Source organism: Dromaius novaehollandiae, chromosome 26 (genome assembly GCF_036370855.1).
Source record: "Dromaius novaehollandiae isolate bDroNov1 chromosome 26, bDroNov1.hap1, whole genome shotgun sequence".
Classification (NCBI taxonomy): domain Eukaryota; kingdom Metazoa; phylum Chordata; class Aves; order Casuariiformes; family Dromaiidae; genus Dromaius; species Dromaius novaehollandiae.
Window position 1 is genome coordinate 5,992,839 of NC_088123.1, and position 13,645 is coordinate 6,006,483.

General features: G+C 39.3%; 1 protein-coding gene across 2 annotated transcripts in view; it reads right to left on the reverse strand.

Annotated features, from left to right (window-relative positions):
* Positions 1-13,645, reverse strand: part of DOCK5 (dedicator of cytokinesis 5) — a 114,340-nt gene that overhangs the window by 70,541 nt on the left and 30,154 nt on the right. For both annotated transcript variants that reach the window (XM_026122323.2, XM_026122324.2), the window contains exon 2: positions 835-918. In XM_026122323.2, the coding sequence (XP_025978108.2) occupies positions 835-918 (84 nt within the window). The remainder of the gene's footprint in view (positions 1-834; positions 919-13,645) is intronic.

Sequence of the window (13,645 nt, forward strand, 5' to 3'; positions counted from 1 at the left end):
TCTGAATAAAGAGGTGATTAGTATATCCTTTAGAATAATTAGATGGCTGCATTCCGTTCCTAATAGTGAAATAATCATTAAATAGTATAGTTTAATAAGTAGATATGAAGCGCACAAATGTCATTTTCATCTAGTTTAAAGCAGGAATTTTGTTTCCCTTCTGCAAGATAGTTTACATTAAGATAGATATTAGGAAAAAGTTACCTGTAAAGTACTGGGAGAGACAGCCTACTGGAGGCTTTTAAAAGCGTATAAAGCCAATTCATGATATTATGGCTTAAACCAGCATTACTGTTTAAAAAAAAAAAAAAAAAAGCAGACCTGCCCATTTCTTTTTCTTTCATCCACTGCCTCCCTCGTCTCAGATCAAAGAACAAATTCAGGTTAAAAGTATTTTTTTTGTTTGTATGTTTAATTGGGTTATTTTTCAGCTGGATCAGTTCATCACATGACTACACAAGTGCTTGGGATGGCAGAAGGAGCAGCTAAGGAAGACGGGTATGGTGTAAGACCAGGAATGAATACCCAGAGGTGTGAGAGAGTGTTTCTTTCCCTACCTGTGCTGCCTCAAGATGCTAGTGAAGCCTTACCTGGACAAATCTCTGCCAGGAACAGCATGAGCATGACTGCTGCTTCTCTATTTTATGTATTTTTAATACTGTTTCAAAACTCAAAATTATCCAGCAAGCACTACATAGCAAGCTTTGGGCACGGAAGACATACCGGAAGTTGGAAACCTAGATCCAAACTTTGCATTATTTTTTAAAATGCTTGATTTGTTGTATTTAATTTTAAAACCTACTGGAACGTACTTGAAAGTGATCTGGGACCTACCTTCATACATCTCCAAAATGTGAACAGTATCACCAACTTGCAAGGAGAGTTCCACATCCTGGGCAGCATCATAATTGTAGATTGCTGGAAGCGGGAAGAGAGGCAAAGAAAGGTGAAAAACACAGTCATGAAAGCAGCGAAGCATACGAAGATAGCACAGATGTAATCAGATTTGAAAAACTGATTACAGAAATCATGTATCATCTCCTGACAAAAGCAGGATATGATTTTGAAAAAGCATTACAGAGTTACTCAGCTACCCTGTGTGCAAAATACGCTGAAAAAGTATGTACCGTATCTATTTCCCGATTGCATCCTCAGTTCCCACAAGGATAAGAGACATTCTTACCAGCCAACAGAGCTAGTCTTTCAGGACACAGATCTGTGATACCAGAGGAAGAAATTGTCTTCAGTCAACTCAACCTGCCCAGCAAAGGGTGTATTACCCCAAGCAGTGGCTATGGATCAGTTAGATAATTTTTATTTTTTATTAATGTTTCACAGAGCTAACTGCAGTGTAATATTCACAAACACAGTCAAAACAAAATAAAAATAATCTTAAAACAAAAAACCCTGCCACTCTTCTGTATTAAATGCCTCAAACTATTGCTACTAAAGGCCCTTCCCAGACAAGAACTAATTTTAGCATGAAAACTTGAGATTCCCTGCAAATTTAATCCCTACAAAAGACAAAGCTAATCTGAATACTTATCGGATTTCCAGTGGGAATAGGATTAAGTCCAGCAGCCAATGCTTGTAAACCGCCTTTCCTCTGGAACCTGCCTGAGGTGCACAGTTTCACTGCTCTCATTACAGCTGCTGAAGGCTTGTCAAGGTGAGAAAATTGCACACTCTCATTTGAATTAGCCTTCAAACCAATACAAGTAAAAAGGTATATAAAGCAGTGAGGAAAATGCTTTGCTATGGTTCAGTGAATTGATCAGTTAAGTCAGAACAGACCAATTCTTTACCAAAAATGAGACTACCTTCTTTATTTAAAACCCTGGTTTAAGCAGAGATAAAAATCCATGTCTTAAAGTGCAGCAGTACAATTTTATCCTACGGATGAATGTTTCATGATGTTCCTCAGGTGCAAGGAAAGTAGCAACTCTTATCTAAGTCTCCAATTGTTCCTGAATAGCTGTTCCCCAAGAAAATGTAATCATGAAGTACGGCACAATGCTTGTTTTTTAAAAAGGCAAATAAATCAGACAAACATTTTCAGAGCCTCTGGGAAAGCCAGTCAGAGTTCAGAGGGTTTGTATTTGAACAACACTCTCTGAAAATTAAATAAATAAATCAGCTGCTATGTCAGGAAATTCACATCAAATGTCTATCATTTCCGTCAATATGAGGAATATTGCCTCCTGGCAAGGATCCATCTTAAACAAATGACTGTGGCTTACCACAAACGGAAATTATCTAACGTATACTAGCTTTCTTTAAAATATCATAACTATAAATAATCCAGCAGGAGCAGGCAGACTATGTGAATTCCCTGCAGTATCTAAAATAGACCCTGGTCACAAACAGATACTTGCTTTCCTAAACTGCAGGGCCAGTGTTTGCCCACAGCAGCCCTAATTCATGCCTGCCGTAACTTCAATGACTGCAGAGATACACGCAGGACGTGTTTAATCTGTACATTGTTTTCCAGGGGGTTACAGGAATGTTTACTAGACTTTTGATCCTAAGGCACTAGTTGCTTTGACATTCCTGTTTCTCTTCCCTCCCCTCAGTGGTGTTTCTAAGCCAAGATATTTAAAACTCACTAGTGATATGGATGTCCAATCTAGACACCTAAAAGGCCCCAGAATAGGCCCAAAAGTAAAAACCCATCAATATTACTGCAGAAAAGCTTTTATAACATTTATGGGGAGAGACAAACATGAATGTTTACAGGAGTAGATGAGAGTCTTCCATTAAGAGCTGCTACGTATTGACATATGCTGAGATCACAAGTTAATATGAGAGAAGAAATAGTTATTATTGTATTCGATTCAGTTAAAAACCAAACCACTCTGCTAGATGCAGCAAGTAAGTCGGCAAGGATTTGCAGAGGTCAGCATAAAAGTATAGCGCCCAACCCAAGCTAAACTAAACTCCCTGCAGCCATGACTTCTGTTGCAGTAAACCTGCCAAATCACTAATGTTAAGCAGGGATGTTGCAAGCCATTACTTGGATGGGAGAGCTCCAAGTCTCCCCAAGGTGCAGCAGGAAGTGGTGGGGATGAATAAAGCAATCCAGGCTTCCTTCTGAGTCACTGCTGGCCCACACTGTGCTAAGGAGACACCGTGCCACACAGGAGGTGTCATTTCTCAGATGCAGTCCAAGCACCAAGGAGTCTATGGATGTTAATAATCCTACAGCACTGTCAACAATGTTAGAAGATTTAAACTGCAGCATCTTAGCCAAATTCTAACTTGGCTGATTGCATTCTGCCTCCTGAAGCTTCCTCCTGTGGTTACAGCTGGACTGCCTTACTTTAAGGCTTAAAACACTATTTGAGATTCCTGTTTCATGTCTGTGCTCTACATGAGAAATGGCTGCTTTCTGGAAATGCACGTGTGCTTATATGTATAGGAATTCCTACATACAACTTCTAGATGCCTCGGATTTCTTTGGGACAAACAGACACTGTAGAAATACAAGTCTCTATTTTTCCATGAAATGCTGCTTTAGCTCTGGACAAAAGCAGTCTGAGCAACACCAAGTGCCTAACAGAAAGGTGGGCGGGCATCAGACAAGCCTTTCTTTTGAGGACACAAGCAGTTAATTCAAAACCAAAGAACACTGCAGCCACAAGAAGAGGGTGTTTTAAACATCACAGCTCCCTTCCCTTCTCTTTCCCCGCTTTATGGGAAAAGTTTCAGACCCCAGTATGTACCAGTTACAAGCAAAAGGAACATGCTTCTGCCACTATAATTCAAAGAAAGGCAAGATTTGTAGCATCTTACTTTGCTAGATTGAATGAAGCAAGAACAGAGGGCCACTGTATATAAAAATCTCCTACCCAATGATTACATGCAAGGTTATAAAAGACAAATTGCTGGCATATTTTCCCTCGGAGCTTTACTGTTTGCAATTGATGCACCCTAGTTCCTGAAGTTGGTCCCATCCAAAATAGTTCATCCACAGTTATTTAAACCATTTAGCCTCTTTTTCATCCTGTGTATTTAATCTGACCCTTTTCAGGCTTAAAAGAAAAAGGAAGTTGCACATAACAAACATGGTCATGGCATGAAGAAATAAAAATCCTTCACATAAGAACTTAAAAATGCAGCAATGGGGGGGGGGGGGGAGGAAGCTTTGGTCCCTAGATTTTCAGGAATTACTGAAGATAGGTCTTTACCCTTCAAATTAAATTTGAGACTTTTTTTGAAATCCACTTTGGAAGGGTAACTCTATTCCTTTTATCATCATGAATGAAAACTAAACTGAAGTCTAGAAAATTTGATTGGAATTGAGAGCCAAAGAAGAAAAACACAATCCATCAGAAACAGATGTTGTGTTTGTTTTAACAATCATATTCTTTGACCATACCTATGGACGAGGTATCATTTTGTTTAATTTACATCAAGGAGTCTCCCATTTTGATTAACAGAAAGTAAATTTAAGAAATGGCTTTTTCAGCAGTGCATCCAACCTGCAGTATTCATTAGTGAGGAGGTCAGAAGAGTAAACATTGCAGCAGGTTTGAAGAGGAAAACAGATAACTTTATGACCAATGAGAGCAGCCACAGTTACGTGGGTGAAGATAAGGAGAAAATTTCATGCTGCAGGGCAGAAGGCGATTCCTCACAGTCGATCAGGAAGAAATCTAAAGGCATTGCACAACTGGCCAGGTATGCCGAACGTCAAAGGATACAGCGCTTCATTCCAAGGCATCACGCAATGGTCACCACCAAATACAAAGACAACAAGTATGGCAACAGAAACCTCTGAGGCATCCAGGGCTTTCCAGGGTAGCCAGGGCTCCGAGTAACAGCTACCAGTGAGCTGGAAGTTCCCGAGAGCAGGGTTTGATGCAGGCTGGCACATGGCAGTATTATAATGGGAAGAGCAGGTTTAGTTACATCACTCTCTCAAGTTGTATGAGGGCACAAGATGAATCACAGCACATTCCTGATCTGTGAAACACCAGCCAGTGGCACTTCAACAGTAGGAAGCCTCAATGCCATGCATAGGGCAGAAAAGCAGAAGCAGATTTGTAAAAAACCTTGAAAACCCACAAACCCACAAAGCTTCACTGAGTCCAGAAGTCCTGAGAGAAGTCTCAATTTGTGGGAGGTCTGTCAGCAACTCATTAAGCCTGATACAGCTTTTATTGAAACCAGTGGGATTTTTGGCAAACATTTCAATGAAAGCAGTGTCAAGCTTATGCCTTCAGCTCCTATCAACAACATTCATTTGGAAGGAAGGTGACAGTCCAGTCAGCTCCAATGCCACATAAGTATCTGGCTGCACTTTAAAGAGCTAGTATACATCGGGACAAGTCATCTCCTACACTAACGATGTGGTGTCTTCCACACAGTATGATCAATGAGTGTTAGAAAGGTGGCAATTGTTCTGCATGCAGCGAAACCAAGGGATAGAACTGAATGCCATGTACAGTTAACGTGCAACATACTCAGAAGATGAGAACCAAGAATTTTAATTCCTAGTCTCGCTTTAAGCACAAGACCATAACTCATTTTCAAGCCAGTTCTGAAAGGGAAACCTAGCTAAAATGGCTGAAACTAAATGAATGAGGCAGAAACTGTCATGTATCACTATGTGTAATTCAAAGCATAATGAAATGGCATCTTTTACTTAATAACTTGCTTAAATGCATTTGAAATGTAGATTATTGGCCTGAAAAAAATGCAGCTATACTGCAAGATCCGTTATCTCTCACTTGGCTCAAAATAACCACTCCTCCACCCATTACAAAGACACGATAACAGCTTCCAAATACCATGTCCCACTTCTCTGAAGTCTGCCCTCACGACTATCTGATAGGAGAGGGCTGTGCCTTGCTTCCCCTGAACAAAGAATCACATTCAATGCTTTAGCAATAACCAGACTTAGTCTCATTACATCTTTCAACCAAAGAGTCAAAAACTATTGTACAGAAAGAGAAGTATGTGCTTTTATGCTGTAACAACCCTGTATTAAGAACTGGCATTTATGCTGGACAGCCTCATTTGGAGAAGGCTGGTATGCTGTCTCTTGCCAAAATATAACCAAAAAAACAGTAGCTTTATTTAAAAAGCAAGGAACTGCCCAAGGAATTAATTCTTAATAGGAACAAAGGTTTTTTGATGTTCAAGCGAAAACTTACTTACAACTTCCCAGGAATTTATATCTGAAAAATTGAAAATAGCTTAAATAAGAGTAGTATGTCAGATTTCTTAAAGAAAAAAAAAAAAAAGTCAGTCGTGGTTCAGGACTGTGAAACATGCCCATTAACGAATTATTATGCCACAAATGACTACTCATAATTGGCTGATGCTGACATTCAGTCTCCATTCTGCAAAGTTCCAAGTGAATGCTTAGCATTTTGAATGCAAATAATCCAAAATAACAGGATTACTCAGATGTAAACACTTTACCAGTCATCATTATGCTTCAGAGTCAACCATCTGAGGCACTAAAAGTGGACCCTTAATCTCTTGTATACTTACTGTTTCAGACTGACCTCACACACACAACACATTTGGAAGGACTTCTACTTATCCTTAAACCATTTTGGGTTGGTTTAAAAAAAAAAAAAGAGTTCAACTGAGAAATTACACAGCCTGCCTATGCAAAAGGATATGGCAGAGCCTTCCTAATTTGGACTCTGCAAGTGTCAGTCTCTATGTTCATTCCTTTCCTTTGAGAACCACAAGAAAAGCAGGAAGATCCACCTGTCCACAACCTGTTTCTAACATCTGCAGTTCCATCCTAAGCCTATGCTACTAACCGAATCTAAATCAAGGTGTTAGCTGCTCACCTGTGAGGTCAAGGAGGTGTGTTTTCCAGATGCACAGTTGATCAAAAGTATGCTAAGATTTTTCTGATTTCCTCTGAATCACAGAGTATTATCCTGGAGGTGGGGAAACCTAGTGATCTAAGGTTTTGCAGAGTGTCCTGCACACACTAAATGAAACTGATTGTCAGGTTTGGGACTAGGAAAGACTCTTCTAGTTAGGCTATCATCAACGTTGGGTTATTTCTGTCTTTCTCTTCATTATACTATAGAACATATGCTAGGATCAATGGTTTAGTCTAAGGCCTGTATTGCTTTAGACAAACCCAACCTACCACGCTCAGCCCATGGGAAAAGAGATGACATCACAAGCATTACAGAAGTGCTCCAACAAGCTGATGTTAAGGTCTGTTACAATGTTAAACTCTAAGATCAAAACCACAGTCAGTTCCAGAGCAATGCTCTGGAGCAAGCAGCAGATCCAATGACAAATTAGCCTGCAGGTTAATTAGAACCCTTTACTAAATTCAGATCAGACATGCTGAGATGATTCAAGACTGTTCAAACAAGAGACATACTGATTATAAAGGAAAATCTTTTATAAAAGGAAAATCCATCTTTTCGTGTCTATAGAATCCCCATTAGTCATCTTCCCCTCAACTCTTTAGTGCAAAGCATTTATGCCACAGCAGCATTCTGAAAATAAAGCAGACTGATCTCAGAGCACATCTACACTGCAACATAGGGTAGATATAAATCCTCAGACAAGCATTCATACAGACATTAGAACCCACTCTAACTTCACCCACTGACTAAAGAATCAACTCAATTCAGACCTTTCAGGGTTTATAATAACCCAGTCTGGCCTCAAATGTTACGTGAGCTGTAGAAGTTCCATTTGCCCTTCCACCCGTCTCAGCCAAGACTTTAAAATTCAGCTGTGCTTACACGTGCAGTAATTTTCTGAAACAATTTCCAGAAGACATGCACCAGAATAATCCATAAAAGAGTCATAGTATGTAAGTATGCATTATCTTATATATAGGAAATGTACACACAAGATGTTAGCTAAATAGATTTTCTTCACAATGTGTTCTGCTTCCTTATGTTATTTTCACTCTAAAAGATTCTTAAGGATTTTAATGCAGATAAAGAATTAATCTGCATTAGCTGTCTCAGCTCACGTCTGGAGTAAGAGGGACTGCTACGAGCCAATGGAGGAATATATTGGTACAAGTAGCGTGAGAGGAAACCTATTCCTGACTGTACTATCTCTGGCCAAGTACAATGCTTGATATATCAAAATGTATTTCCTACTACTAGAACTGCAATTCCAGTCTTGGAGTATCATGACACGTCCCCTCTTGCAGAGGCCTAGATGGAAAAAGAAAAAGCCTGATCTACCACCTCTCGCAGATTTATCATTTTGTAAACTTTTATCAGGTCACCTTTAATTCTTCTTTCTACAACAATCATTTAAGGTTGTCTGCACACTTAACTAGGCTCTGGTTTAAAGGAGTGCCCTCAGCTTTTGTTCTCACTGCACTCCCAGCCTCCATCTGCTTCCGGCAGTCAATGAGAATGGTGCCTGTCTAAGGTGTTCAAACATATAAAAAGGGAAGATAAAATCATGAAGTGTTAGCCACAGTGCAGAACAGCTTTTAAGGCTACAGTTCACTTCAGGTCTGCCTAATTCAAACCAAACATGCAAAAGCATGTCAGTGTTCAAGGGGAATGAACAGAAGCAGGAGTAGCCAACCAGGAGCTCACATGCCAAAAGCAGCTTCCAAGCACATAAAGATGACAACGTGTGGCTTGCTGGGTCTGAAAGACAGCCCTTGAATTAACAGTTGTCTAACCTGCTGCCAGAAGATCTTGCTATTTCAATAAGCAAACCCTCCTTTAGTTGAGGCTGAGAAAAGGAGCCAGTGACTCCAAATTGCCATTCAGGTGTTAGCAGTAGTCTGTTCTGAGCAGGAGAAAGCTGGGTGAGAGAGCAAAGGTGCAGCAACGGCTACCAATGTGGTAGTTACAACGGCTACCAATGTGGTAGTTACAACGGCTACAGAGAAACCTCAGATCCTGGTGCTATCAAAGCTGCATCTTTTACCAGCTCTAATATCACAAAATACATCTACTTACTGTGCTAATTACTTTATTTACCACAGTATACATTCAACCACTCTTTCACTGTGACACAATGACCTTCCCAACATGCAGGATACAAGACAAGGTTTTCCTTTCCATATACTGGTGAGGCTATGAGAACCAGATACCATAATGGCAGGTGACTTACAGATCTTACCAGGTTAAAGGGTGCTTGATGATATTTTAAGGTGCTCATCTTCCATGGCCTGCAGGTTTATTTTGCCTCTTTGAAATCTGAGCAGTAACACCTAGCCTGAAAGATGAACATTCTCCCAAAGATACACTAAATCATAGCGTTGTCCTTTAGAGCAATAGTTCTAACCCAATAACACAGTCTCATCCATCACATAAACACAGAAATCCACAGTTTTCCCACTGACTTTGAATGAATCCAAACCTGGTTTGTAGCTAGGCTGGCCTACTGGTATCAGAGAACTCAGTAAAACTCAGTAAAATATTATGCACATTCTTAATGCTCCATATTTTGGAGAGACTTGGAAAAGAACGTGCACATAAGCACTCTTCAGGTTGTCCTCTGCAAAACAGGTTTCGTATCTATGAACTTCTGAATATCTACTGTGGTACTTACATTCCAATTCTGACCACTGCACATACCTATTAGAGGGTGTAACTTCAGTTTTCACAAAAGCAACCTCCTATTTCAAATGTTTCCATTTCTGTGAAGTGAGGCTCATTTTACAATGCATACACAATTGCAACTGAATGTATCCACAAAGTCTGTAGGTAACCCCCCTCCCCCCAATCCTGCAAGTGTTCTGTATCCGAAGAAAGTGAAAGTGCAACATCAATTTCTGCAACAAAATTGTCAAGCGGATTGACAAACAAAAACGAAATCCATCACTTGATAAATTGCACCACTCAGCTAATTCTCAACTTGAAAGTGGGTGGCACTTTCAAAAGAACTAAGTGAATTTTTGCCACTGGCTTTAAATTGCTGTCCTAGTTCTTACCGGGCAAGACATCAAAGGAAATGAAAAATTACTACTGTACAGAACTACAAGTGTTACTATCTAATGAGTTTTCACTGCACACATTACTTCCAGTGGGAGTGAGGATGGAGATATGAAGGGAGGTCTAATGAGTAAAGTATTTGAGCATAGAGCCCAAGTGTGCCTACAGGCTAGTTTTCACTGTAAAATTTACCTGAGTTCAAACTTACACATTGTCTCTCGCTAGGGTCACACCTACACATACCAACCCTGAACTCAAGCCGACAGACCCACAGGGAATCTAAAGTCAAAGTGAGCCCATTTCATCAGCTGCAAACACAACTCACCAGAAAACCAGCCAGAAACTAGTGTGGCACAAGCGTTCTCAGGCCTCCTGTGAGAAAGAGGCAGACAAGTTCTCCCAGAATTCCCATAAGAAAACATCGGAAGAGTCGCTTGGCTTACTACAATTCAAGAAACTTGGGGATATGCTGCCAGAAGCCTCTTCCCCTCAACAGGGCAGCACCACTATGGAAACTCTACCTGGAGCTAACTCATGCTGCAGGACTAACAGGCAGAATTTCTAATACGCATTACCATAGGGATTCCAGCTGGCCTGTGTATCTTCAGCACTTCTCATTCAACATGGGCGTCATAACAGATTACTCTCCCATAACTGATGTCTGGTTTCATTGATTCATGTTTGCAAAATGACACAGGCTCCACACACAGAGAAGTGACACTGCACAGTGAGATACACAATTTCACATTTCCAGAGACCTTTAATCCCAAAGTATTTTATCTTGCCATCTATCTCAGGTGACAAGCAAATAGCAAGCAGAGGAATAATGTAAAAAGAGGAACAGGAAATCTTGGCTGGAAGCTAAGGGACTTGCTCTGGAAGGAAGAAGGCCAAACAGGAATACTGATCAGAAAGGAGGAAGAACAGCCTGCTCAAATTTGCAGTAAGCACATCGATCTCAACTCAAATGCACAAGATGCAAGGAGATGAAGCATTTGGTACCATGCTAGGTACCACGCATTGCGGCCTTCCTCTTCTTCTAGAGCCACTTTATTCCTTTCCATTAAGCTCCATCTCTATTCAGTGTGAAGCCCCCATTACATTCTCAGAGCACCGCAAACTTGGAGTGCTGCAAGGCACTCCAATTCAAGCTACTCCTGCATTTTAAAAAAAGCTTTTTCAGAACAACTTAGCCATTATTTGCCCATGACACTGAAACAATATTAGAATTATACAGCTGAAGTCATAAACTGCTTTATTACTAGAGAGGATCAAAGTACCAAGTTTCCCAAGAGCAAAAAAACCTACTACCTCCATTACATCGCAATCATTTTTTTGCCCAGATTTAAACATTTAGCAGATGGAGGTCCACTTTCATTGCAGCAACACATCAAAAGTTAGAGAGCATAAAATGGGGCAACAGGATAATGTTCACAGAACAATCACTACTTCTTTTAGGTATATTCTGACAGCGTGCTGGACACCTATCTGAAAGCTTCAAGAGGCTGCCAGAGCAATTCATCCTTTAAACAATGCTCCCCCACCTCTATTTCTGACAGCTCTTCCTAGGAGGTACAGTCTGTACCATACCAGAAAGACATTTTTATCATTTATACTGAAAACTTATATTGTATTTGCAGTCGTACCAAACTAGCACTCTGTATTATCTTCGGTCTTTAAAGCAGACCATGAACCAGCCACCTAGAAAGCTGTCTAGTAATTCACGTTTATGTTCTGGTTTTATTAGTACAGGTTTCCTGGCAAATGCACCAATATTCATTGAGGTATTTTAGGCATTCAAACACAAATTAAATGCATTGAAAACAGTTCTCATCCTGGCAGCAAGGGGATAAATGTGTTTACGACTTTGGACTAAGGTAGTTTTAAGCTTGGCTGTGATAGTCTTTAACATGGTTACATAAACAGGACTTTTTCCCCTAAAAAACACTAACAAAAAGAAATGTCTGATCAGTCAAGCTAAGTACATTAGCGAAAAAGGAAGTGACTTAAAGAAGCTCTATCAAGCTTGTGTGTAAATTCATTTAAATTTTTTGACTTTTCAGTGACACGGAAAAATTATTACAGGTTTACTGTTTCTTGATCAATATGGCATTGGTTGAAGCTTTCTCAATTTATGGACTAGGAACTATTATTAATTACTTTCTGGTTTTAATTTCCACTTTGCATCGTGCAAAATTACAGTCCTATGACAAAAGAACTACAGGAATATGCATGAGATGTATGTGAAATTTGAAAGTGGCAGGCTCCTGAAAGGTACCTGGCTCCAGCAGAAGCTACTACTGACACTTACAGACTCTTGATACTTCTGAACAATTGGGCCCACATCTTTTAAACAGGAGACAGCTCAGGAAAACCCTAGAAAGCAACTAGCAGTTCTGGATGCCCCTCAAAAACAGATTGGGAGCCTTTGTAAAGAGGCCTGATTGTTAGGAAAATGAACTGTATGATAGCTGTAAATAAATAAATAAATAGATTTTAAAAAAAGAAAGAAAATCAAGCTAATGGTGTTCTAAGATGGATATCCAAGAGCTAAAGCATCCAAGGGTCAGAAGGCACTTCTAAAAATGTTGCTTCCACTTCTCAAAGTAAGAATAAGCAAAGGAACGGTTACAAGTCTTGTTCACGTCAGCAATGCCTTTGAAGTCCACAAGATTAGTTTCATACGGAACTACTTAAGAAGTTGGGTAATAATCACCAAAAGCAAGAAGAGAGACTCACACTAATACAGATTAACAAAAGAGAAAGGACTATGGAAGCAAAAAGTAGCACAGCCAACTCTCATACCAGATAAACTTCAGAAACAGCAATAAACTTTCAGAAATAGCAATTAAAACTGAGGAACTAAATTAAGTACCATCACTAACTAAGCAATAAAGTGTGTCCTGCCCTGAAGAACCAAACTCTTAGCTATCAATGGTGTCAGCATTTTATTTTTCAAGACAACCAGTAGCCACAAATCATAGTAAGGCAAATGGGAAAAAAAAAAGAGTAGCTATAGAGAACGTTTCTATCAATACAGAGAAAAAGGGTCACATCTACAACGGGAACTGGATTTGCAGTAGTTTCTTCCACTCTTGCCAGAAAAGAAAGCTTTTTTTTATTTATATATATAAAAATAAATATATTTATTGTATTATATATTATTATATATATTATATTTTTAATATATTTAAAATAATATAAAAATAAAACCACTTTGCTCTGTAATTACAACATCTCCCTGTACTGGTTCCAATACAAACACTGCAGGTGCATGACAACTAAGAAGTTAAACTGATTTTATTTTCATTTTCTATCATGGAAAGAAATAAGCGGCAGCAGAGTGCTATTTGGCTTTTACTAAAACACATTAAAACTCCAAAAGCCCAATTTGAGGAAACTGGTAAGTAAAACACTCAAGTCAAAGTAAACAAGTACTGTTTAGCCTCCATGGAGAACAGATCCTAAGGCTATTAAATTCTAGAGATTGAATTTATATCGAATTTTATTAGCAAACAGGTAAGGATTTTTAAAAACCTCTAACCTCACTTTAAATACTAAAGTCTAGACTTCTTACTATCCTTATCACACAAGGAAGTCCAGTCTAGAGCCAAAAAAATCCATTACAGCATAAAGCTAAATATGGATTTTTTTAATTTACTGTGTATGGGAGAAGATCTAAATATTTCTCTAAGCAGAGTCTGATATGCATTTTATTAGTCTGATACACATTTTAT